At 46.6% G+C, this 27,444-nt stretch overlaps 1 protein-coding gene across 2 annotated transcripts in view; it reads left to right on the top strand.

Annotated features, from left to right (window-relative positions):
- The first annotated feature begins 233 nt into the window (after positions 1-233).
- The window catches only part of LOC147884277 (uncharacterized), a 67,002-nt gene continuing 39,791 nt past the window's right edge, over positions 234-27,444 (top strand). The window contains exons 1-2 of one of the 2 annotated variants that reach the window (XM_087398444.1): positions 234-344; positions 23,062-26,909. In XM_087398444.1, coding sequence (XP_087254570.1) covers positions 23,137-26,909 — 3,773 coding nt within the window. In that variant the 5' untranslated portion in view covers positions 234-344; positions 23,062-23,136. Of the gene's footprint in view, positions 345-1,285; positions 1,750-23,061; positions 26,910-27,444 lie in introns of those variants that run through there. The other variant, XM_087398443.1, reaches the window with a different exon arrangement.

Genomic DNA, 27,444 nt, shown 5'->3' with positions numbered 1-27,444 from the left:
CGCCCTTTCCTAGTCCGAATACGGTCGGATTCCGGCTCTCGGCCAATGGCCGAAAATCCTCTAGGCTTCGTCCCTATGACTTCCCGGTCAGAATCCTGCCGGATTTTCGCTCTCTGCCAGCCTCATAGCAACATTGCAATTTACCGGCACACATTGTGCCGAACTATCGTTGTGGGAAGTCTCTTTGTCCGTGCCATTGCAATTGTTCTGATTTTCCGAGCCCTCTTCGCAGAATCTCTGTCTGTCCCTTCGTCTCCGCCATAGCCACTCTCTACCCAACCTCCATCGCCAACTTCATCACAACCTTCTTTCCTGCTTCGCCATAGCCACAGCCCCATCCAAAGGTCAGTCTCTCCCTCTCTCTCTCTCTCTCTCTCTCGATTCATTGACTTCTCCTCAGTAGCACCTTCTCTTCCACAACCCGCCTTCTCCAAGCTTCCCTCTCTCGCTTTCATCCTTCCATTCTCCTCCATTTTTCATCCTTCCGTCGCCTTCCCCTCCTTCCTTGTCCTTGCCACTCGAAGTCGTCGCATGTCGTGCCCTGCCCCTTGCCTCACAGCACTGCAATTCACCTTTCATTCCCACCGCAGAACCTCAAAGGCGGGCTCGTTACAAGGGTCGCAGATGGAGTCTGTAAGATGCCGGAATCTCCTGCGTGTCTTTGGGGGTCGGAAGACACAATTCTTCTCCGCATGAGCCCTCGAATACGAGCTTGCTTGCTGAATGTGCGTAGCGACGGTCAATTTGTCCTTTTGGAATGCGGCTGATAGACATAAACACTTACAAACCTTCGTTGACCAGCTATCATAATCCTACTTTTCGGCAACCTTTGCACTCCGGTGAATTTTCAGAGGTTCCATGCGTGCCACACTCGCTCGCGCCCGAAGCAATGGCTTTTGTGTTGCGATGGTTATCCCGCAGAATTGAGCAAGCTGAGCGTTCGATTATGCCGTCTTCGTCGGAGACTATACTTTATGATGGAAGAGAGTAGTTTTCGATAACAATCGTTCCTAGGAGGTGGTACTCACATTTGTTTTTGTACATCCTCGCAGCTTTTTTGTGTCGTGTTATGCTCGGCGGCCGTCCGACATTTTAACCTTAACCATGGGATTCCTGGAAGGTCCGAACGACTAACGCTCCAGCTCTGCTCGCGCTCAATTTGAGACGGCCTAATGGGTCGTACGCCTATGGGACATTGTTGAGTAAAAATGGCCTACCCGGGGATCGGCAATTGCCGGCTATTGGGGCTAACTTCTAAAATAAACATGAGGCCGTCAGCTGGATCAGCGAAGCAAGGACTCCATACATGAGCGAAGGAATTTTTTTCTGTGTTACACCGCTGCCCTTGTATAGTTCTGGGAACGCTGGAGCAAAACAAGTCTCTACGCTTTTTGGCTCTCCATTGGTCTTCACTGAATTCAGGAGCTGGGGTGGGAATACTTTGCGTTGCTTCCGAGTCATTTCCTCTTCGTCCTGTTGTAGACGAATACAGAATCGACAGCGGATGGCTGAGGGTGCTCGTTGCACATTCGATTGATTGGGCATTTTTCAATCTGATATATTCCTTGCTGTCAAGTGATTTTTTTAAAAACAAGTAAAAGAGTGGGCAGTACACTAATGCTTGAAATGAAAAGCCCATAGAAGTCTTGTGTAAGCGAGTTGGGTAGTGGCACAGCGAGGAGTGCGATAGCCGAAGGAGATCATAAGCATACATTGAACCAGGGAGCGCTCTTTTTCCTATGAATTCAGGTCTGAATGAGTTTACTTTGCCTTGTTTTAGGATTGCAGTTTATTGCATTGCAGCTGTTTCCCTAGTATAGGGAAAAGTATAGTACTTATTTTAGCACTATTTGTGACTTTTTTTTTTTTGAAAAGGGAAACCAAACTAACGCTAGAAAAGTGAAAATCCTGTAGATATGGAAGGGAATGACCATCTAGAGATGGAAATAGAAGATGACACTTAACGTGTGAACCCCTAGTTTGGCCTTATACATCGCCCCAAGTGGCACACGAACCACGTTTGTTGGATGTTAGGATTGGGAATTTAGAGAATGCTTCGTAACAATTGTTCGCTCAGCGATTGCAGGCCAACGAGGTGGCCATTGATGTCGTACATTGTTTGGAAATACTTGGAAGAAAGCCCATGATTGCGCAAGCTCATGCTGATGATTCATTACTTCACTCCAATGGATACAAAAGCTGATCTTTCGCAACTCATGAGTCCTTTATCTTTTTGTGGAATAGCTGCTAGCTTGCAGGTAAACCTTTCAAAAGTCAAAGCTTTTGCCTTTGCATGCTAAGGATTGGCATAGCTCTCTCTGGCCCAGAGAAATTGTTTTTCCCAATCAGCTTGTTTGTCATCTGAGCTATCCTTTGGGATGGGGTATTACTCACCACCGTCAAAAAACTTGCAAAGCTCAGGAAGAAACTGGAATATTGGAAGTTAGCCACTTGGCCTCTTCATGTTCAACTCCGAATTCTGCAATCAATTTTGGTAGCTTATATTCAGTTTTTCTTACCTTTGATGATGTTACAAAAGACGTTTCTTCTTTCATGCTCCCATTCGCTCCTCCTGTACCCCCTCTAGTAGATGGTCTATCGTACTACCACTAGCACTACTACACCAGCAAGGTTGTAGGCAGGCTTGTGAATTAGGAACCCCTAGTTGGGCTGAACCCCCAGCTCAACTAGGGAGATAGCTCAGCTAGGGGGTAACAGGGGATATGACCAGCAAAGAATGGCCTAGCCTACCCTCCTCTTCAAAATCACCCTCTACTCCAGCAACCTCCAATAGCAGAGCCCAATATGCCACAATTGCAGCCAGGACGCCTTCCCCATATGCGCATATCTATGAACGAGGTGGTCTTTTTGACCGACCCATTATTGGGTATCATGAACAGATTTGCTTCCTACAAGATCAAGAGAGAATGCTGAGAATGCAACTGGCGGATGCCATAACTAGAATTCAAGTTTTGGAAGGACCTAGTAAGAAGGAAGTCATTGACGAGGTTGTAAAGTCAAGTAATGCTTCCCTCCCTACCAATCTCTGCAGTCGAGAATCTAGTTCAAACAGAAGTGCAGACAGCCAAGCAAGAAGTGATTGTGGAGTTTGATGCAAAGGTCAACAAAGCTGATATTTAGGAAGAGATTAAAGAACATGCCACTAGAAAGGATAATACTTTGGAAATCAGAATTGAGGGGCTTCTAGATGAATGGTATAAAGAAGAGGAATCATTCAGTGATACCTTGGCACATGTGAAAGCAGCCATGCCTTCTATTGATTGGACAGCTGACATAGACAACAGTCTTGACAATCCTGATGATGATGATGGTGAAGCTCAAGCGGTCCAGAACGGTAGGCCTAATGGTCATGCTATCAATACATTCAACTCACGAGACCTACGTATAAAAGTACTACAACAATCTCATAAGCTGAAAGGGACTCAGATATGGATAGCCGAAGAACTCACAAAAGCTCAACTGAAGGACAAGGCAAAGGAATTAGCAAAGGTTCAGGCAGCGAGGAAGGACGGTAAATGGGCAGTCTATCGTGAAGGAGTAGCACTCATTAAAGAGTTTAAATCAAAACCAAAAGACTCTCAGTCTTAAACTGATGTATGGCCAGCTATATCTACGTATGTTTTATCTAGGTTATCACGTAGGTACTTTAAAAAAAATAGAGCTGCCTTTGCACTCCTTGGGAGCTGCCCTGTGCCCTCCCTAAGCTGATGTACAAGTTGGTTTTCACATTGTCCCATAGACCTCTTGGTCTCCTGTGGACGTTAATAGACTTTCTTTCTTTCTAATGGATACTTTCTGCTGCTCAAAGCATAGCCGTAAGAGTATCAAATTACTCTCTATGGAGCATCTCTATTCCCCAAAGATGCATGGTGGCTTGAATATATTGAATATTCATATCCATATTTTGGGCTGCCATGATGTGTCATATACTCTCGCAGTTGACTCCTGCTTTTGGGCCTTGGCATCCCACTCCATGGGGTTTCATTCTGGGTTATATTGATTGCACGGTTAAAGGTTGTCCTTTTGTTTCCAATGTTCTTGGCCTAAAAGGAGATTCTTTCCCATCTTAAATGGCATGATCGTGACTCTCTGGATTGAATTTTCTTGCGAACTGAAAATCTGCACTGGTCAAAGACAATTGATTGACCCCTTGCTATGCAGGAACCCAAGCGTTCATATTATCTTTCATCAAAAGGAATTGCTCTTGTGAATAATGTACTTTCTGATGATGGTACTTTATTGCCTTCTCCTTTGGCAGCCAGACAGTTTGGATTGAGGATGCATTATCGACACCTCTGGCATTATCTTTCTCAGATGGTTCACTTCTTTTTACCGTTACCCAAGTTAGAGCTTATGTATCGCCTTGCTGACTGGACGTTGCTACTCAATGGCTGGTTTGTGCACGGTTTTGATGCCTCCTTGGATATCGCATCATGCAAATCAGCTTTGGTCTTTGCATCACACTGCCAAATGGTGGCATAAAAGATTGCAGCAGCTCTGGCCCTGCAAACTTTCGCTTCGTCAGCAGGTCTTTCTATGGCGAGTGATGCTTGGTGTTATTCCTTTTAGCCAACTCTTGGCGCGTAGACATATTGCTCCTGCTCTATGTCACAGATGTTTGGCTCCCATGGAATCCTTGCCTCATCTTTTTTGGGAACTTCCTTGTCACCTGTGTGACTTCCTGCTATTTCTTCAGCAGTGCCTTCAGGCCCACTTTCCCACTACTAGCTTTGGCAAGCTTTTTCGGATCTTTGGCATTCACCCACTGAGAGTGGATTTTGATCTATTTTTCACATGGGTTTGATACTAAGCACTCTGACTTCGTGGAGAGAGAGTTTTTCTAGAGCCTACTTCTTCCATATTCTACTATTTCTGGATGTCACTTAGGCAATCCTTTTATGATTGCATGTATGTTTGTCAGATAGATACAATGAAGTTTTCTAAGCTTGTATTTGCTGATCTCCAATGAAGTTTTCTGAGCTTGTATTTGCTGATCTCCACTTTGGAGACAACTTCTTTTAATATAAATATACATGGATTTCACCCCAAAAACAAAACAAAAAAATGTGTGTGTGTGTGTACATTAAGGGAAGAAGTTAGATTTGAATTAGCACTATGCTGGACACATATGCTTACATTATCTTCCGCTGCGGGTATCATTGGCCACATATGTTTTCTAACACTCCGATCTGCTATCGCATAGTCGAATGGGCTGGTTTTCAGCTTCAATATTTTCACCACTTTGGAATTGATAACATTGTGTGTCAACGCTAGTCAAACACCACAACGACATTATGCTCGATAAGTTGCCGCTTCATATCTCTTAGCCCCATTCTGCAAAATCTGAATATTCCATTGCTGTGTGTCTTGATAGGATATTATCAGGTGCATTCTTAAGTTTTTTAGAAACAGGAACATGCAATAAAGCAGTTTCTAAACTGAGGGAAGGTCCAGCTAGCTGAATCTAAAGGTTGTCAGCCTTGGAATCCTCCTCATATCACATTCACATTCTGAGATTACCATTTTAACCATGGATGACTCTTGTTCTTCAGACAGCCCTTCCACAATGCGGCTGAAGGCATCCAATACATTGCATTCCTCTTCTCGCACAAGTTAAGGAGGACTTTGGGGATACTTTTCTCTTCATGAAGTATCCTAGTCTGCTTGGCTTGATTACTGGTTCGCTTGCACAGTACCTTTTCTCACAAATATTTTTACGTTTTTGAAAACTCATATTGAATTTTAGGGCGTACAAAAACCACTTGTCTTGCCCCTTGCATCCTTGTAGTTCGACACAATTGCTATAGCGACATCCAATGTTTTGGCATATTTTTCCCTGGCTTCCATTTTGATTCTGTCATTCAAGCAAATAAAAAATCTTTAACTTGAACAAATCGAGGTCAAAGCTCAGGGATATCAGTAGACTCCACTAAGGATAAGTTCCTTTGCCTTAGATACCGATATGCTCTAGAAGCTTCATCTGGAGGTACAAATTGTTTTCTAAACTCCTGCTTAAAATTTTCCCAAGTAACTGGAACTTTATGTTTTTGTTGCTTCATCCACCACCTATATAGCTTCAAAGAACATGTGTGTGGCTTCTCGAATTATTATTATATCTCATCCTACCTTCATATTTCTTTGGCCTATAATTTGCTAAATTAGGCCGCTTTGGTTTATAAATTCTATCATATATTACTGGACTCAGGTTTCCCTTTATCTTCTCCAGAGGGTCTTTCTGTCACAATGTGGATGGCCTTTTGTAATTCTTCCAATATAGCAAAGCATCGGATGAGTAGCTATTGCATAAAGCAAAGGACTAAGAGGACATCCCTGTCTCACTGAACGATGTAAAGTCCACTGATCAGAAATATCTCCTGATAAGATGCACACAACTTTACTAATGCTATAGAGCCAATAGATAACATGTTGCCTTCAATGCCCAAATCCCAGGGGTTGCATGGTCTGCTAGATAAAATCCCGCTTCATAGCATCAAAAGCTTTGGCAATGTCCACTTGCAGCAAGAGGACATCTTGCTAAGTATACTTTGCATATTCTATCCTAACATAGGCATTTGCAATATTATCAGTGATGTGTCTGCGAATGATAAAGCCATGTTGGGTAGGATGTAGACCATCATGCAAAAAACCTTTTGTTCTATCAACCACCATTTTGGCAACCTTCTTATAAGTAACTGGCATGAGTGTAATAGGCCTCCAATCAGCAAATGATTCACAAAGACGCTTTTTGGGAATCAACTTAATCAGCCTTTTCTTCCAAGCATCTGGCATTTACTAATTTTGCGAGGCACTATTAATCATACGCAATAAAACATGCTTAAGAGCATCAAAGTAAGTCAGAAAGAACTCCACGTAAGACCATTACAACCTGGGGACTGCTGTTTACCACATGACTTTAGGGCATCAAGGAGCTCCCTTTCCATGAAAGGTGACTCAAGCTACTGAGCCTAATCAGGAGCAATAATGGGAGAAACATGCTGCAATAACTTCCATCTTGCCAATAGAACTTCTTGTGAAGAGGACTTCAGATTCCCAAATTGTCGGGCAAAATGATCAATGCACCCTTGAGCAAGGTGTGCCCGTGAGCAAGTCCAGAGACCATCAGAAGTCAAAACCCGATAAATATTCTGAGCCTGCTTTTTATAATGTAAGCTTTTGAAGAACTCTTTAGAAGAGCAATCTTTATCCAAAAGAGCTTTTTGCCTGGCTTGGTTTCCCATTTGACAATTTTCCTATGGTCATTACTGTGTAATAAATGCTTAGCATGACATAGGCAGTCAAGCTCAGGCTGTCTCAAGGCCCTGACATGCTGAGTTGTATCAACTTTTGACAGTTGACTTTAGCATCTGCAACTGCTTTCCTGGCGTCATGCAAACAATGCTTCCCATAATCATGCATAACAGATTGCATGTGAGAAGCGAAGGCATCCCAAGCATAGTCAAGATCTATCTGGCACTATTCCCGAAGGGTTGCAATGGCATTACCAACCATTTTCTTATACTCATCATGCTGCAAATAGCTATTATTGAGTATAAGAAGTCTTTTACTGTCGTGCGGCATCACATGAAAAGACAACCTCAGCCATAATGGAGCATGATCAGAATGAGGAAAGGCATAATCCACCCACATTTGACAAGTAAGAGCATCATACAGCTGCATATATATCATATACTAACAGTCCAACCTTGCCTGATATGGAGAGTGGGCATTATGCTGAAAATATATCCTGAAAGTGTAGGCTTCAACTCTCTCCAAAGATCTACAAGGCCAAGGTGAGAGATCATTTGAGAGCAATGTTGACGCTCCAAAGCGCGCATGTGAGTATTACCTAAAGTATTTTCCCCTTGCTGGGGTGCATTATTAAAATCCTCACAAAGAAATGCATGTTGCCGCCAAGGATATTGCTGCATATCTTCCCAAATCAAAGCTCTTTGTGAGAAGATTGAGGAGCATAAACAGATGCAAATTCAAGTATTTCACCCTGGATGAGACACTCAATGATGATCCACCTGCCTTCTTTATCATTTAAAGCCAGGAACTATCAAGAGGTAGAGAGGAGGATCCTGGAGAAGATGTTGCTGGAGACCCTGGAGCATCGTCATCGACGTGTTGGCATTGGGCCGAGATGTGTGTTGGAAAGGTCACCTCCCCATCTGCAAGCCCCCAAATGAGGAGTGCGTGGGGGAGGGAGACCCAAGGCAGGATGTGCCCAAGAGAGAAGAAAGAGAGGGGGCTGCCACATGGGCAGCATCTCACAGGATTGCGACCTGCAGATGGCGTCAGCATGGCAGGCCAAATGGCGAGGGTAGTGGGCAGGTAAAGGGCCTGCAACAGACCCTGATGATGGTGCGGTACAGGCGGGTCAGGACAGCAGGATGTACAGGACAGTACGGTGCAGGACACGTGGTTGGGAAGGGCCTGGCAGAGGCGCAGGATGTGCAGGTGCAGATGTGGAGCAGCAAATGTGACTGTCTGTGGGCAGAAGACGTGCCTTATATAGGCTGGACCCCTGCCTTGAATGGAGAGCCAAAGGCCCTAGAAGTTTGGGCCATAAAAGCCCCGGGCTGTGAGCCCTTATAGGGCTGGACCAGCCACAGACTGGTCGGCCAGTCTGGTCGGCCAGTCTGTTGCAGGCTGGTCGGTTTTTTCAGCAAGGCCCTAGCCCTATAAAAGGAGAGGCTCTTGCCTCATTTCAGCATCCAGCAGTACAGCTTCCAGCAGAGCAGAAAGGAGCAGCAGAGCACAACCCTTGGGGCCTCATCCAGAAGCTGAAGGAGTACCAGTGTTGCTGCAGACTTAGCTCAGTGTGAGGCTGAGACCTTGGCTGTCTTCTAGGGCAGCAAGGAGCTGAGGTCAAAGGACGGAAAGTCTACAGAAGCTCCAGATGGAGCACACGGGCTCGAGTCTAGAGATAGCCAGCTGATAGGAGAAGGACCTTCTTGTGGTAAGATCAGAGGACCACACCATTGGTGGGACTCTGGATCTGTCTCTCTTGTATTGTGTCCATAGTTTTGGACGGAAATATATATATTTTGGTGGTTTCTCTATCTGGTTGGTTCATTGTCTATTGATGAGTCTGCACATCTATTGAATGCACATAAGTAAAGAAGTTTGTGATTCCACACCCACACCACACTGTGTGAGCTCCTGGGCATTACTATAAGTCTTCCGCTGTGTGTACCCTCTGTTCGGTCATTTCTAACTTGGTATCAGAGCCCAAGTAGGAGGCTCACAGGTGTGGGAGCCTGAACCAGGGACCTTGTTGAAGGATGACCCTGATTCAGAAGCTCTAGGGAATCGACTTCCATGACTGGAGGATTGTGCCCTTGCGAGAAGGAGGTTGACTAAGGTTCAGTCAGGTGCGTTCAGAGTTCTGGTTCACTGAAATTGAATTTGGTTGACTTTGCTGTGTGGTATAAACAGCAGAGATGTCGACCTCTACAGCCTTTTCAGCCCCGCTTTCCCTTCCTCCTCCCCCAGTTTTCTCTCTTTCACTATCCCTAACTTTGGAGAGTCTGGGAAACTGGACGGGACTAATTACCCGATCTGGAAAATGAAGATCCGGAGTCATTTAGTGGCTCGGAAGTTGTGGAAGCTGACCACGGGAGTGGAGTCGAAGCCGGAGGACATAGTGGATAGGCAAGGGAAGATATTCATGGCAGTAGACAGAGAGGAGCTTGAAGCTTGGGAAGACAGAGATGCCCATGCCATGGCAATAATCATAGGGACTACGGCGGACTCCGTTCTTCCGCATATCCAGCTGGCTGAGACGTCAGTAGAGGCGTGGGCCACCCTGAAGGATCTGTATGAGACAGACAATACCCCCCGGATTGTGCTTCTTCAGCATCAACTCTACAATGTTGATATGGAAGAAGGAGATACGGGACATAGCCATTTGACGAAGGTCAAGGTGGTGAGGGATCAGCTGGCAGTAATTGGTCAGAAGACAGACTCATGCCATTTGGCCTTGTTGGTACTGAGGAGACTGCCTTGGAGTTTCAAGAGCTTTGTTACGGCTGTGAAAGCAGGACAGAGGACCAAACCTCTGATGTTTGAGGAGTTGTGTCCATTACTGCTCCGGGAGGAAGCTCGGGAGAAGCTCTACAACGAGGACAAAGACGACAAGGCGATGCTAGCAAAGGATTCCGCTGGCAAAGGAAAGGGCAAGCCTAACGGTGGCAAGTCCAAGAAAGACGACTCTGACGACGAGGGGACACCTAGTATCATAGTCTCTAGCCCAATTTGAGTCACTGTAAGCATGCATCTGCAAGTCACCCCCCTTGGGAAACATCAAGCCAAAAGACTTCGTACCTTGCAAGTAACGGAAGATGCGTTTTACAGCCTGCCAATGCATAATCTTTGGGCTGTGCATATACCTGCTCACCTGAGAAACTGAAAACTGAATATTAGGTCTTGTATTGCAGAGCTAAATGAGGCATCCAACAGCCTGGCTATAGAGTGTGACATCAATTGATTCACCCGCATCATGCATTGTAAGCTTCAGCCCCGGCTCCATGGGAGTGGACATAGGCTTGCAATCATGCATGTTGAATCTGTCCAAGAGCTTTTGAACATACTTGGACTGAGACATAACAATGCCACGTTTCTCTTCAATAAACTGGATCCCCAAAAAGAAATGTAACAAGCCCAAGTCTGACATATCAAATATAGCTTTTAATTGGACTTTGAAATCTGCATTTACTTCTTCATTTAATCCGGCATCAATTTTGGCATACCATGCACGTGGGGCTTGTTTCAGCCCATACAAAGCTTTATTCAGCTTGCATACTTTATGTGCATTTCCTGAAATTTCGAAGCCCGGAAGTGGTTTGACATAAACCTCTTCCAACAATTCTCCATTAAGGAAAGCTGTTTTAATGTCCAACTGATGAACATTCCATTCAAAATTTGCAGCCATTGCTATAACTGACCTGATGGTGGTCATTCTGGATGTAGGAGCAAAAGTCTGTTCATAATCTATGCCCTTTTTTTGAGCATATCCTTTTGCAACCAGCCTTGCCTTGTACCGATCAATGGAACCATCTGGCTTTCTTTGACTTTGAAAACCCAACGTGTACCTATGGCATTCTTACTTGGTGGCAAATCCACGACATCCAAGTCTGATTTTTATGAATGGACTGCAATTCATCGTGCATGGCATTCATCCAATGCACATTATCCTTGCTTCTTCAAATGTCTCAAGCTCCTCGTCATCAAGAAGAGTACCTGCATAACCTGATTCAACTGAAAGAGCCCCCCCCATGTGCCTTACTGCACTACGAGTTCTGCCAGGCAATGGAGCCTCAAGCTTACTCTCCCTGAGAGTCTGAAGCAACCAATGTGGGACTGTTTTGGCTGCGTGTATCTCTTGAATTTCTTGCCTGACAACTTCATCCACACCCTGAGGTTGTACTAATTCAGCTGGGGGCTGAATCTGTACATGTGGATCTGGCGGAGGTTGCTGTAAATTCTGAGTTTCAACGGGGGAACCAAATGCTATAGGAAGCCTCCCCTCAAACACATCATCTGAAGAGGCTGGAATCTGAAATTCAGCATGTGTATGTGCAGAATTTTCAGAGAATATAACATCTCTACGATCTTCCAGTCGTCCCCCTCATAATGAGTGAACAACCTGGAGTCTTCCAGGCACCATGCTCTGAGGGTCTGTTTCAACCCGTCCTTCCTCTAGCAAGGTCTGCAACAAAAGTACATCTCCAGATAACCTGGACTGTGAACTTTAAACACACCTGACTGAACTTGAGTCACCCTCCTTCTCGCGAGGGCACAATCCTCCAGTCGTGGAAGTCGATTCCCCAGAGCTTCTGAATTAGGGTCGTCCTTCGGCAAGGTCCCTGCCTTCAGGCTCCCACACCTGTGAGCCTCCTACTTGGGCTCTGATACCATGTTAGAAAATATCCAACAGAGGGTACGCACAGCGGAAGACTTACAGTAATGCTTAGGAGCTCACACAGTGTGCGGTGTGGGGTGTTACTATAAGTCTTCCGCTGTGCGTACCCTCTGTTGGGTATTTTCTAACAGAGGGAGGAGGGGGCTGAGGTGGAGGAAGAGAGGGAGGAAGAGGAGGAGGATGAGAGGGAGGGATGCCGGGGAAGGAGGAGACGGAGAGGAGGGAGGAGGAAGGGGAAAAGGAGGCGGGGAGGGAGGGGGGGATAGGCAGAGAGGAGGGGGGGAGGTGGAGAGGAGGAAGACGAGAGGAGAGGAGGTGGGGAGGGGGGAGGAGGGAGGCGGGTAGAGGGGGAGAGGAGGCGGGGAGGGAGAGGCCGGGAGGGGGAGGCGATGCTTTAGAACATGGGATGGATACCCTTTTGAGTATCACACTGTTGTAAAATGATTGGAAAAATGCAATGGAAACTTCCTTGACTGTTGTGGAAGCCTCCTGACTGAACTAGGTGCTTGAGGAGAAGGATGTTGGGCTACTATGGCTGTGTCCATGGCTCCTGGATCTGTGGGATTTGTTGCAACCTAGAACTCTGGAGGAGAGATGGCCCAAAACTGGATGATGCGTGAATGAATGAAATGACCTCCTTTTATAGACCTCTAGGGCAAATTGGATGACACTGGTCAGCTGGTCAACTACAACTGTTGACCCTGATTGGTCAGTCAACTCCGACAGCTGACCAGGTCGGTCAAAAGGCAATGTTGGCCAAAATGTCAATGCGTTGACTTTCTGACTGGAAAAGTCAATGCTGCATTTTTTGACCTGCATTGTCTTCTGCACATTCACTGCCACCTGCGCCCTCCCATTGACTTTGTCTGATGGTCATAACTGGTGACGAATGAGCTTTGTCAACTAGCTTGTCACCATGCACTTGACGTAGGGTGCATGTGACATCCTTACCCTCTATTCTCCCTGTTGAGAACTCCAGGACATTCAGAGTATCTAAAGCATGCAAAAACCATTGCTACAAAAATGAGAATATGTATCTTGGGAAAGCATGTTTATATTGCCTATAGTTGTTGCAAGCCAAGCACCCCTCAAGAGTGCCTTCCTAATCTTTATATTTGTGACTCTGGAACCACTGCCACAGCCCTGGATTGACTACTCCTAAAGATACTCCGTCATTGCTATTCCCATAAACGTGGTCGGACTCATCCTCAATCTAGGAATCTGAGCAACACTTGTCCCCGTTGCCACAAAGGGAATCTGATTTTGAGCACCATTGCTCTATGTTTGACATTAAAACAGTCACCGTACTGTCTGCATACCTACTTGGGCATGCTTGGAGAAACCACCCACACAAATTCCTTGATCGCCACATTTCCCTTTTGTGACCCTGGCTCTTCCTTCTATGATTTGTCTTCCTTCTTCTTTTGGTCTGTCTTCTTGATTCTGCAGTCACGTGCAATATGTCCCGGCTTATGAGAGTAGAGGCATGTATGATTTTTTCTTCTTGCCCCCACAGGGAGTGACTCGTGTACGTGTGAAATTGGAAACAGAGAAGGTGCCATGTGGGCAGCACAAAGGATGCCACATGGGGCAGCACATGATTAATCCTTTCTAGTTTTCATTGGATCTACCCTTTAGGGCAGAACAGTCTATCAAAGGAGTGCCATGGTGCTTGCCATCCATTGGGCTGCACATACGCTCTGAAACAATGCTGGAAGGCAGCCTATACAAGGCTCCAAAGGAGGGCGAATGAGGCTGCAGCAGGCACATCCAGGTGGAAGGGCTTTAAGCTGTACATAGGGCATGAAACAATGCTGGAAGGAAGCCTAGACAATGCCCCAAAGGAGGGCGTATGAGGCTGCAGCAAGCACCTCTAACAGGCAGGTGGAAGGGCTTTTATAGGCCCCAAACACAGCCCTAGTTGGCCAGGACTGGTTGCCTCCCCAATAGACGAGGTAGGTCTGTAAGCAGGCCAGGTTGGCCAATTAAGGGGACTCCCAGCCTGCTATCTAGAGGCCCTCATGAGAGGGTATTTGGTAAAAAGGTGCAGGTACTGGAGGGACATTGTGCTGTGCAGATAGGTACAAATTTCCAGCAGCTCTCAGGTTAGTATAGAGAAAATCTATGCTGCAAACCAACTGCAGCTGGAGTGTTGAAGAGAATTTTTGGGCTTCTCCTTAACACACTGAAAAAACTCAATCAAGAGGCATCCAGGAGAAGGAGAGAGCAGGAGAAAAGGCAGCACCTGGAGGACACATATCAGGTACCAGTGGACCAGCACCCTGCTGTTCTTGTGGTGTAGTTGCAACGCCTCTTTTGTACTCAGTTTTTGGTCTTCTTTGTGGACATACTTATACACGCTTTGGCTGCATGCCTTGCTTTCTATTGCCAGGTCTGTGTGTTGATATAACCCATTCTTGTGTGCATACATTCAGAAGGATCTAGATCAGTGTGAATCTTTAGATCTCCTTCTTGCTGCATATTTTGGTTTGGGCTTGGCCTGGCAAGCAAGACCCTTTCCTAGGTTAATTCTAAACAAGGCCCTGGCCCCCCATTCTCAGGTCCCAATTAAGGCCCAAGGTCTTGGTTTAAATCTCGTATGCTAACATAGCCAGACGATTTGCCCATTGTCTACTGGACCAGTATGAAGACAAGTTGACTAGTGTAATAATTTTACGAACATGTACTGGTTCACCAGGTTGAAGTTTTTGTCAAAAACATATATCGTAAAGATTTTCCCCTTCCAGATTTTTGCTGAAATGCACTTTTTCAAAACATCAGTCACTGTCACATAGATCTGACGCAGCAAAAAATATCATATGGCATGTAGTTTCAGTTAAAAGCGTGGGTGCAGGTGTACCCTGCCATCATCTGGAGTTGAAGGATGGATAGGTGTCTATTTTACTCCTAGAAGTATCTTGGAATTTTGAGTTTTTTTTTTTTTTCCAAGAAAGAGACTTCTATTAAGTAAGAGAAAAAACCTGCGAGAGCAAGCTCAAAGTGGAATACATCATGAAATCATGAGGATAAATAAAAAATCCCCTCAGAGTGAGGTGGAAAACAACCAAGGCTGAGGCTGAAAGTGCCACCTCAACCCTGTAGTAGTCTCAGAGAAGAAAGGAGAATCCTTCCATTCCCTGAAAAAAGAAGCCCTCCTAGCTAAGGCTGCACGAGAGTCTCCCTGCATACCCGTCCATACGACCATCAAAGTATGTACGGTGTCTATCTAGATACTAGCCAATGTGTGCGAGGGATAAACCTGAGTACCCTCCAAAGCCTCTCTGCATTTGGCTCTCCAGATATGCCAGGATGCTATGCTCGCTAGAATCTCCCAAGAAGTATCCACAGAGGCATGTACAGCTGTAAAAGGAAGGTGTGGTACCACATCCAACGAACAGGACTCAGTCCGATGACGTCGAACCGAAATGGCCCGAGATCAGTCAAATCTCTCATAGAAAACCTGAGGTCCTGTAAGAGAAAGCCAAGCCACTGAGCCCCATGTCATAAAAAATGGGGAGTGGGCAAAGTGACTGAAAATCCTGGCTACCCCCATCCAAATCATGCTCGCCTGTCTACAATCCCATAAGCAATGCTGAATAGTCTCTGAAGCAGAGAGGCATCGAGGGCAAGTAGGCTCGGCTCCGAACCTAGACCTCCAAAGGTTCACTGCAATCCCACCATGGATAGAAAGCCAAAAGAAGATAGTGATCTTTCTATTCCTGTGGGATTTCCAGAGTCTCCTCCAGAAGCACCTCTGCAGATCTGCAGTGATATCAAAAGTCTCCCAATGAGGAACTCTGGAAGGTCTCCAACCTCTACTACTGAGCTGATATCTCCTGGCATTACTGACTGTGTAACGAAAGAAGGGGATGCTCTTCTCTCGATGCCATGTGTCAATCCACTCCCACTCTCCGGGGTCCCACTGCAAATACCTGATGGGAACTCCCCCATAGAGCCAGAGCCTCCAAGACCCGGTGGAGAGTAGCCGGGGGTCTGGGTCTAGGAACCACTCGGAATCTGATCCCTGCACCAAAAGACCTACAACCCTGATAGGCTGAAAAGCAGACTCAAGCAAGATGTCCTCTGTGGACCTGAGCAATCTGCCACCATCCTGGACACTAAAAACCAAAGCATCCTCTTGTGCATCTCGAAAGGCCAAAATCTGAAGCGGAACACCGCCTCTCGTAAAAGTACCCGCCCAAGTGGAGGAAGTGAGTGGCATATCATCTGTGTCTACCCAAACCTCTGGAAGGGCTGCCTCAATCTGTAAGATCTTCCCTGCACTCCCTCTGAGATGTCATGTCAACCTTGATTTGGTCTCCTCTGGAAGCCTGCGGAAAGCTTTCCAAGACCCCATAGATGATGCAGGTCCCCTCTCCCACCTGGACCACTGCAGGTAGAGTGAGGCACCCAGTGGTCTGCCATGATCATCTAAAATACTATCATTCCACATGATGGGTTGCCTATCAATCTCTTCCTGAGAGGAAGGAGGAATCCTTCGAAGAGTGCTTCTGAAACTGGCCCAAGCTTTCAGAATGGCAACTATGAGAGGGGATGAAGGGTGAAGATCCACCTAACACTGCTCATCTAGTCTCCTCCTGAAGAAGGTGTGCACCTCTGTATGCTGCTGATAAGAAAGTCCTTCCATGGTTCCTTCCCTAGCATAAGTCACCGCACCACCATCTTGCAAAGTAAAGCTTTGCACTGTAAATCTGGATCAATAATATTGAGACCCCCTTCCTGTGTAGGGAGGATGAGGGTCTCCCAAGCCACCCTGGCTAAGGCATCTGCTGTGCCATCAAGCCCACTCTAGAGAAAGTTTCTGATCGGTCTTATGAGCTGAATGATGCAGTCCCTAAAACGGCACCAGCATGAACAAACAAACCAGGCCGTGGCCAAGAGGACCTGGTTGACCACCACAACTCTAGAGGCAAGATCCAGCTTGGCTGAGCTCCAAAAAAGAAGCTTCCTTCTGATGCTCTCCAAAACTGGAGCAAACTGCGCGTGGTAGAAATATCCAAGCCGACCTGGCAGCCCAAATACCTGATAGGCTCACCCCTCTGAACCCAAGTGAATTCTATGTCAAGCCCCCAAACGGGAGTGTCCTCATCATTGATCTATGCCAATTTATCTGCGCCCCTGCTGCCAAGCAAAATAAATCCAATGCTGTCCTGAAAGAAGTGAGCGTCTGTGGAGTGGCATCCAAGTAAACTGCTGTGTCATCTGCCAACTCACTGTCAAGTAGCTCCTCTTCCCTTCTGATGGGAAGTCTCAGCCCAAAGATGTCAGCTTGAGATCTAACATAGATACTCATAGCTTCGGCCACGAACAAAAAAAGGAAAGGAGCAAGGGGGCATCCCTGACGGACTGATCTCGAAATCTGAAATCTCTCACCCCTTACCCCACCAATAAGTACCTGGCTGTGGGCTGATCTGTACAAAGAGGAAACACCTCTGATCCAAGCATTAGTAAAGCCAAAGCGCAGAAGGGTGCCCTCCAAAAAACCCCAATCTACTCTGTCATAAGCTTTCTCAAAATCCAAAAGTAGAATGGCAAGATTCTGGCCACTCTGCATGGCCCACTCTGAAGCTTCCCAAAAAGAGAAAATGTTATAAAAAATGCTTCTGCCATGCACAAATCCCGTCTGAGTGTCATGAATAAGATCAGGGAGAAGGGGCTGCAATCGGAGGCTGATAGCCTTGGCCAGAATCTTGTAACAAGTCCCCAGAAGTGTGACAGGCCTCCACTGGGACACTAAATTTCTGCAACCTCCTTTTGGGATAAGGTGGATGAGACCCTCCGTAAGCGACCCAGGCATCTCGCCAGAGTCCCAAATGGTGTGCAGGGCTGAAGTAATATAGTCTCCAATCATATCCCAAAATGCAATGAAAAAAGACGGGGTGAGGCCATCCGAACCTGGGCACTTGCCCTTGTGAAGGGCTGAAAGTGCAGTCCTGAACTCTGTGTTGGTTAAAGGTGCATTGAGTAGAACATGCATACCCGGATTCACCAACACAGGGATGCTCTGCCAAATAGAGTGTCTAGCATCCTCTCTATCATGTGTCTCAGGATCAGCAGTAAGAAGGGTGGCATAGAAATCTGAAGCTATGCATAAGACATCATCAGGCTCTATTTGTAAAATCCCATGTGAGTCAATAAGCTGGGATACACTCTCTCTTCTATGTCTAGGGCCAAGAGTAGAGAAAAAGTGTTTATTGACTCTACCACCCATCTGAATCCAGAAGGACTCCCATGCATGAAAGGCATACTCTGCTCTCTAATCAAGCAATAACTGCTGATGAGTCCTTGCTGCAGCAAGGCGCTCCTGAATCCAAGCATCTGAAGGCCGTTTTTGCTCTTCCCTCTGCAAAGCTGCCAACTACTGGCGAACACCAATCTCACGTCTGAGAATATCTCGTCTCCTGGTACAAGCAACTGAGCGGTAGAAGTTGCTAATACCAGAAAGGGCAGCCGCTGCATGTGATGGATATGGCTGCCCACCTTGGACATGAGAAACCCATATCTGCAGGGCTGCCTCTGTAAGGTCATCCTCTGTGTAAAAGGCATCTGGAATCCTGATGCTGGCAGACCGGCCTCTCAAGTGAGGCTCTGAGATAGTGAGCACAACAGGAAAGTGGTCTGAAGTGGAAACCCCAGCATCAATGCATACCGATCCACCTCTGTCTAGTGCCCAGTCATCTACATAGAATCTGTCAATGCGTGCATGAATAGGCATCTGCTGCCTCCTGTTCAACCAAGAGAACAGGAGGGACTGTGGCTGAATAAGAAAGGCATCATCCCACCAAGTATCTCTGCCACAGAAGTGAAAAAGGAAGGCATCCCAAGCTGCTCTCTCCAAAGAGTGAAGTCCACCTTCTCTACCCCCTTTTTTGTTTGACGGTAACTCGACCATGTTAGTCACCTCCAATCACCCATGAATCCACAATGGGGGCCCAGGAGAGCAAAGTCTTGCACATAAGGACACGTTCCCCTCTATTGTTGGAGGCATACAGGTTAAGGAAACCAACCTTATGCCCTCCAATCAAAAGAATAATCCACTGAGCTCTAGAGGGAATAATGACTCCGTGTCCAACAACTAAGGGGAGAACCGACTGCAAAACTGAAATAGAAGTGCCCCCCCTGGTGCCCAAGGCAGGCGACCAAAAAGTATGGCCAGATTGCAACTTGCCTGACTTGGCACAATCTCTAGAATCCAGCTTGTGCTCTTGAATAAATAAGATATCAATGGAACCCCCAGTAACACCTGGATGAAGCTGATCCCGGATCAGCTGTCTACGGCGGCGATGTGGGACGCCACCTAGGCCCTGTATGTTCCAACTAATAATCCTCATCGACGGGAGGATGTAGAGTGGAACACCTTACCGGACCTAGTGGCAGAAGCAAACCCCTCAACAGAGGAAGACCTACTGCTCGAGGAGGGAGGGATGGAACCAAGTGGCGGAAAACCCTGCCACCTGAAGAAGAAGCCCTGTCAACAGGAAACCCAATCACTGGCTCCCCAAAAGTAGCGGGCACAAACTCCTTCTCTGGGAAATCTGAACCATTTGCCAGGGCTAAAAACGAGTTCCTGTGAAGCAAGCCAGACACCGGAGTGCGAAGGATCCCTTCTGAGGGAAGAGGATCAATAGTGTAAACCATCCCCTTCCCCCTATCCAAGGGAGGAAGTGAGGACTGCTCTCTATCCTGTCTGCCCAGCCGTGGAGACCTCTACTGCCTCAAGAAGAGCGTCTGGCACCGCTGGATCTAGGGAAGAAGTTGCAACGGGGAGGAGGTCGAAGCTTCAGCGTCTCGGACTGTGCGAGGTGAGACTGGAGGGACACCTCGAGGTGAAGCAGAGTCCACTAATGTACCCTCGTGAACTGAAGGAGGGATCTGCACACGTGCTAGAACCCACTGGAGAGCGTTGTGTGCCCCTGAGGTAGGTGGGGGTCAAGGAGTAGGTGATGGACGTGTACCACCCCCCTGTCGAGGCCGAGGAGCAGGTGCTGGAACTGTACCACCACGATCTTGAGGAGGACTGCCATGCGAAGGTCGAGGAGCAGGTGCTGGACGTGTACCACCCCTCTGTCGAGGCCAAGGAGAAAGTGCTGGACCTATACCACCCCCTGTCCCCCCTGTCGAGGCCATGGGGCGGTAGCTGTACCAGAGGGCTTCTTGGGCCTTTTCTTCTTCCTGGGGCAATCCCTGGCAAAGTGTCCAATGGTCCTGCATATCCTACACTGGTCCTGTCTGCCTGAAATCTCTATTCTCTGGCGAAAAAAGGAACCATCCGGGCGCTGGATCATAACATGATCCATCTTGAGGTTAGGATCCTTACAGAGGACCCTAACTCTAGGTACCCCATCAGCCTTGGTTGCCTCTGCTGCAGTCAATGGCAACCCAGGGAGGGGTGGGATCTCAGCAATTGCGCTAAAATGCTCCCCAATAACAGAAAGAAGTCAATGGTAAACATGGGGAAGCTCGGGGAATTTGATGAAGAGCGAAAAGCTTTCCTTATCTGCCTCCACTGGGTCGAAACCAATATGAAAGGCTTCAAAGAAGATCTTCCTATGTCCTAGGTGTAAAAACTCAGCCTTTTGAGCACAGTGCTCACAGCCTCTGGAGTGTCAAAAACAACCTGAAAAAAGCCTCGTCCCAGAAGACGAACATCTAACAATTGTGGAGTGAGGTCTGGGGGGAGAGCCGCAAGCATCCAGTCTCTGGCTTGGGATCTTGAGGGGTGAGACCCGAAGATGCGTGCTAGCAACGTGGTAGAGCATTCAATCTCTACATCCTTCTTGAGCTGCTGCAACTCGTCTTAAGAAAAGTAATAGTTTTCGCGGCCGGTGGAGGTGGAGTAGGATTGGCTAACGGAGTATCCATCACCAATCGAGGTGAGGAGGTCGACTCTGACAATTTGGAGGCTCCTTCCGCTCCCAAAAAAGCTGTGGGAGAAAGGGGGGTAGAAAACAGGGAAAGGAGGTGAGGAGGGAGCGGGGGGAAGGGGCGAGGAGGGGAGGGGTAAAGGGGAGAGGCTGAGAGGCTGAAGGGGAGGGGGCAGGCTGAGAGGGAGGGAGGGGCCAGGCTAGGGAGAGGAAAGGGAGAGGAAGGAGAGGCAGGAAGGGGGCGGGCTAAGGGGCAGGGAGGGGGCAGGCTGAGAGGGAGAGGAGAGGGAGAGGAAGGAGAGGGAGGGGTAGGGAGGGGGCGGTGCAGGCTGAGAGGGAGAGGAGAGGGAGAGGAAGGGGCGGGCTGAGAGGCAGGGAGGGGGCGGAGAAGCAGGCAGGGAGGGGGCGGAGGAGCAGGCTGAGAGGGGGAGGAGAGGGAGCGGGGGGTGAAGGGAAGGGGGAGGAGAGGGAGAGGAGGGGGCGGGCTGAGAGGCAGAGAGGGGGCGGAGAGGCAGGGAGGGGGCGGGGGAGTAGGCAGGGAGGGGGCGGGGGAGCAGGGGGTGGGCTGAGAGGCAGGGAGGGGGCGGAGAGGCAGGGAGGGGGCGGGGGAGCAGGCAGGGAGGGGGCGGAGGAGCAGGCTGAGAGGGGGAGGAGAGGGAACGGGCTGGAAGGGGGCGGGCTGAAGGGGAGGAGGAGAAGGGAGGGAGGGGCTGAGGGAGAGGGAGGGGCTGAGGGCAAGGGAGAGAGGGAGGGACGTGCTGAGGGAGAGGGTGCAGCAAGGGAGCGGGGAGGAGCAGCAGCTCGTCCTGGGATCGATCATTGCTGGATTTCAGAGGGCAGCATATGGGATTTATGCGTGGTATTGTTCTTCCAGTTAGGAGAATTATTGAAGTCACCACAAAGTAATTTTGAGTTTAGACTATCACAATCATGAGAATTAGTTGAATATTTATTTTGGGCTTTTGAGGATTTGCAGCCCTATTTGGCAAATAAATTTATTCAAAAATCAGATGTGGAAAAGGAGGACCTGGATGCCCGTTTTACATGCCTCATTTTGTAAACTGTCAAACTGCTGTCAAGTTGAGCCAGGACAAAAATGCAATTTTGTTTTCCTGATGGCATTGAGGGCCTGGGCCAGGATCAACCAACTTTTGGCTGCCTTGAAATTTTTAATGGGGTTGAGATGCTTCAGTTCTCAGCTTACAGGAACTCACAGACCAGTTGTTGAGAAGCAGGACGGCCTCCTAGGGAGCCTTGCAGGTTTGAAATGCATATGGAATTGCAGTTTTGTTAAGGCTGCACAGAAGTGCTGAGAAGTTGACCCAGTAGAACTCATGCAAACGAGATAGTCTTGCTTCGAAGTGTTATCCTCCAGATGGGCTGTTGAACTTTCATGGATGTAAAGTTGTCTGCTTTGTTTTTCTTTGTTTCATTTTTTGGCATTGCGAGAGACTCTTTCCTGGCATGTAACTCTCAGATGTGATTTAGGTTTGACTTGTCATGCTTTTAAGATGGGAGTCATGTTTCAGGGAAAATTTTGAATAAACTTCAGGATGCGTGGAGTTCTTAATGGAAAGAGTTTAAGTTATGGCGGATGATATCAGATAGTGTCACCCATAACTTTTTGAACTACTCGCTTATTAAGAAGTGTAAATTGCTTCAGTGCGAACAAGTATGGCTGAGACAAGAAAGTCTAGGACATGATGGTCAATAATGTCAATTTGGAAATTCAAGGATATAAAGATACTCTTTATTGTCAGATTATGTTGAACAGGACTGATGTAGTCCTGGGTAGGAATGGCTCTATGGATTGGGCCATACCTTATTTAGGTGAAATACCTCCATCCCCTTTCAGAAGGATGGATAATTGATCCATCTTCAAGGTGGACATGATATACTACAGGATCGAGGTGTGATGTTCCTGAAATCTGCCACATCATCATTTTAATTGTGGTAAACATGAAGTTACATACAGTTCAATGTCTCTACTCGTCAAACCTGTATGTAGGAACACTGGAAGGACAGTTTAGATGTTCACAACGACGAATAGACAATGACCACAGTAGCCCTTTTCACAGGCCTCTTCTCATATAGTTTGTTAGATGCCAGGCATGGATTGCTTTCAACATCTCTCACATAATGGTTTTACCTGTTCAAAATATTACTAAGATGCCATGTACAATTTAAAGATCTAAAAAATTCCAAATTTTCATGTTCTCTTTCTTTCAGGACTCTCCAAGTGAAAGTGACAACTTACAAGATCTGGAAGATGCTTTGGATTTGCCAGAGTTCCAGGGTTTGAATATGACTGGAGTGCAAAATATTATTTGTGAATGGAAACCGGAGGCTGAGGAACAGCAGGGTGAATCAGTGTCTCACTGCAGGATTCAGATGCTTGAGGATCCCAGAGGTGAGAATCCTGGAGATGAGAATGCAGGAGATCTTCCTCGTAGTGTTTGTTCAGAAGCTTGCATTCCTCAACATACTGATGTACTGAACCCAGAAGAATTTGGTGAGGTAAAGGACTTGGAAGAAGAACATGCTCCAGAAACATCTATTTTTCAAAATGAAATGCACGATTATAACACTTTCCAGCCAGCACAATCTGGTAACGGCCTAGGCTGTCCAACTGATGGAACCCGAGAATCAGTTGGTAAGTCTGGAAAGTCATCAGGCAGTGTAGAGAAGCAGGAACTTGAAGATTTAGCTGTGTCTAGAGGTGAACATCTAGAGGTGAAGGAAGTTTCCTTGAGACCACAAGGCCAAGATTGGCAGGATAGTAGAACAGATTCAAGCTTGGTGAGAATGTTGTGGAGACAGATAGAAAACCTTGCAATAAGGGAAAAACAGGTGGAGCAAACTCTTAGCAAGGAGAGGATAGAACATTTAGTTTCTAAAGTGGAAGAGGAGGTTGAGTTTGAAGGCATGGTTGAAGACATGTGCTTGAGGTTCAGAGCTGAAGGTGAATTCATGGATTTGGAAAGGCGCGAGAGAGAATGGGAGAGAGAAAGACAAGAAGTGCAGCTTGAGGAAGAAGTAGAACTGCTGAAAAGCAAGGTTGAATCTTTGGAAGAAGAAATTCGGATAGCAAATGTGGAGAAGGAGTTTGCAATACAAAAAAAACAAGATGAGATTGATGATTTTATTTGTAACTTGCAGCTTCAATCCACAAGAGGCCAAGGCGATCAGGCCTCTGGAGTTGTGGATGCAGTCCAGACAAGAGAGGAGAAAATGTTAGCTGTTGTGAGAACGAGACATCAGGAGCTTCTCGATCACTCTGGAGAAAGCATGCTTGCAGCCCTCCGGGAAATGCTTTGCTCAGCTGAAGATAAAGCAGAGCAAGATCGTAGAGCATTAGAAGATTTGGAAGATGCTGTTCGTAATGAACATCGAAGGTGGAATCACATCGAGCAGCAACTAGAGGATCAAATTTATGGACTTGAGAAGGAGTTAAGGAGCATACGAGATACGCTTAAGGAAAAGGAGTCAATCATAAGCTTGGAGAGAGAGAGGAGAAGACACTATGGGCTTGAGGTTGACAAGGTCCTTGCCTTTTGGAGGGAGGAAAGTGCAGTTCACAACAAGGTCTGTCAAAGATTAAAGAACATTGAAGACTTTCTGGCTGAATTTGGACCAAAGGCATTTCAATTGAAGACATTAGCATCAGCAGGAGGAACACAATTTGAACTTTTGCTTTCTGAGCTACTCAGGGACTTGGAAAAGGTACAAGGTGAAAGGTCAGAGATAGAGAGCCCTTCAAAACGTCAGCAAATGATTGAGTGGGAATTTGTAGAGAGGTGGAAAGCTCAGCGTGATCTCTTGGAGGATGAAAGGGATAAGCTTGAGGAGAAGTTTGATTTTTCCATGATGAAAGCTAGGGAGACTGAGAAACAGATTGAAGCAATATGGCGAGAAAAGGAGAGGAATTTGGTTGAAAAGGCTAGGAACTTGGAGGCCAGACTTGAGAGCCAAGAAATAGCTTGGAATCGGAAAAATGCAGTATTTATGAAGGAAAAGGCAATGTGGGAGCTTGAGATTGATGCTTACAGGAGGGATTGGGAGGAGGAGAGAGAGAAACTACAGGCCATAATGGTGGATAGGGAGCAATGGATGGAGGAGCAGACAAAAGAATGGGCATGCCTTCTGGATGTCAAAGAAGAGGAGCTATGTGTATTAAGGTCTGTTCAAAAGAAGCTTGTGGATACTCTATCTTCAAGCAAGAGACGCCTTACTGATATTAAAACAGAGCTGGTTAGAAACAGAAATTGCGATTTGAAAGGTTTGAGGTCAAAGGCTAGAAAAGGCAATGCAAGTTTTAATGATAATGCAGATTGGTGCACAGGTGAAAGTGACTTGGAAACTAGCTGCTCCAAGGAAAGTGTGGCTATTAAGGAGAGACGGGGAGAGGATGGAGTCTGTTTTGTTGATGCTGAACAGTTAGCAATGGACCTAGCAAAGGAAATTGGAAGGCTTGCTAGGGAAATAAGGCGGGAGCAAGAGAGATTGGAAAGACAAAGGATGGAAGTGAGGATTGGAACAGAGCAATTGAAAGATGAAAGGAAAGAGCTGGAGACAAAAGTGACAGATGCGCTGAGCCTCATGGAAGATCTGAAAGGTCAAATCAAAGCAAAGGAAAGCCAGATGGAGCGGGAGCGAAAACAGATGGAATTGCTTTTAATGTCGAAGGCAGATGAAGTGGACAACTTGAGGGGGCTGCTAAGTGCTAAAGAAACTGAGATTGAAACTAGTACACAAAAGCTCAAGGATCAGATGAATCTCATTCAAAAGGAATTGGAAAAAGAGAGGAAAGAGAGGGAAGAGGCTATGGATCTACACTTAACTTCAAGAAGGAAATTGGTGAAAGAAATGGAAGATAAGGAAGCTAAATGGGAAAAGGATATTGAAGCCATGTCATGGGAAATTCAAGAGCTCAAAAGAGACCTGGATGAGAAGGAGCAGCCAATTGTCATACTTAAGCGTGAGATTAATGGTTGTGAATCAGAAGCTGAGGAGGCAAGGTCAAGGACAGAGGAAGAGCTTAATGTTGCAGGAGGGAGTGTTAGCAAATGGGAAAACAGAAAAGGTGCAGTGTCTAAAGAACAAAATGAGAGGTCGGTTGCACAAACAATAGGGCCAAATAGTCATATTTGCCTCGACAGCAGACGAGATATTGAATGGCAAGATGCCATGGAAAAAATTGCTAGTTTTGACAAACAGATAGCAGAAGCGATGCAGGCCATTCAGAGTCTCAAAGAAGAGCTGACGGCCAAAGAGAAAGAGCTGCAAAGGGCGAGACTGGAACGCGACTCTGGCTCTAAGATATCTTGGGTGCATGACCACGAGCAAATGAAGGAAAGTGAAAAACAGCACAGGGGAGCTGGTGTACAGAGGGATTTTGATTCGGGTCCGAGGGAGGAAGTGCTTTTGAGGGACAAGGAAGAATTACTAAAGCTCTTAGATGCTGAAAGGGCTGACACTGCTGACGCTATGTCCATACTACAGGGAGCAGTAAGAGAATTGCAATGGGCATTGAAGCATTACACCGGAAGGGAAGGGGATGATAGCATTGCTGAGCTGGATAGAGAAGCAACAATGGAGACTGCAAAGTTTTCAACAAGGGGTGATTTTGTGAAGGTCCATGCTTCTCATCTAGAGGAATTGGACCGATTTATCCTTGACCTGAAGGTGAAGGTAGAAGCAGCAGAAAAAAGGGCCAGAGCAGCTGAAGTGGCTCTTGCTGTTAATGCGGTGAAAGAAGCTGCAAAAGGAACAGGGACAACAGCATTGGTCAAATTTGGGAAAGAGCGGATAGATAATGATCGGTCAAGATTGACAGCAACAGGTCAAGATGAATTGTTCCCCCCATATATTGGAAGAGACTGGGCTAGAGGTGACCCTGGCATTCAGGAGTGTCAAAGTCCTGTAAACAGGTGTTCTAAGATTGGAAGGGGTTCTGGAAAAGGCATCGATAACCGGGTAGATCAAGCAGGAAAGAGTCTAGGTACCTTGCAGCGGGAGGAAAGGTGGTTGAGGGGATTGTCAGAACATGGACGACTATGGGATGCTGGAGTGAGCAGGTGTGTAACTTTACTCTGCGGCTTTGAAATTATATTAGCATTTACATTCATAAGCACACTTGTACCATGTCAATGGCAGTAAGATTATTATGTATTTGGAGGTCCATGTTATTGGTGAAGTCATATGTTGATATAATAATCTACACCAGCATGGGTGTTGAGTATGCTGGGTGTCATATTAGGTAGTTCCTTGTATGCATGATTGAGTTGATGCTTACAAACTTCCTTGTATGCATGATTGAGTTCCTTGGAATGACGAGGAATAAAGTTTTGGTGTGCCATTTGCGGCTCCAATATCAATAAAGTTTTCTTGAATTAAAAAATTTACACTTTTCATTGAGTTTGCATGTATTCATCTGGATACACAAGCCTGTTAAAGAGGTATGTGCCTCCAGGGAATGGTCTCTACTTTCTGGTTGTATCAAAGTGTTTTTATTGTATTTGAAGATAAAGAAATATCTTGAGGTAGTGTGATGCAATGATGCCTTACCATTGATGAAATGTTGACACTTGTGTTAACCTTCCTTATTTCAAT

The sequence above is a fragment of the Dipteris shenzhenensis genome, chromosome 27 (genome assembly GCF_047967505.1).
Source record: "Dipteris shenzhenensis isolate YYH24624 ecotype China chromosome 27, Dip_SZ_1.0, whole genome shotgun sequence".
In the NCBI taxonomy this organism is placed as follows: Eukaryota; Viridiplantae; Streptophyta; class Polypodiopsida; order Gleicheniales; family Dipteridaceae; genus Dipteris; species Dipteris shenzhenensis.
The sequence above is the reverse complement of the archived record's forward strand: the minus strand, read 5'-3'. Positions and strand labels throughout refer to the sequence as shown.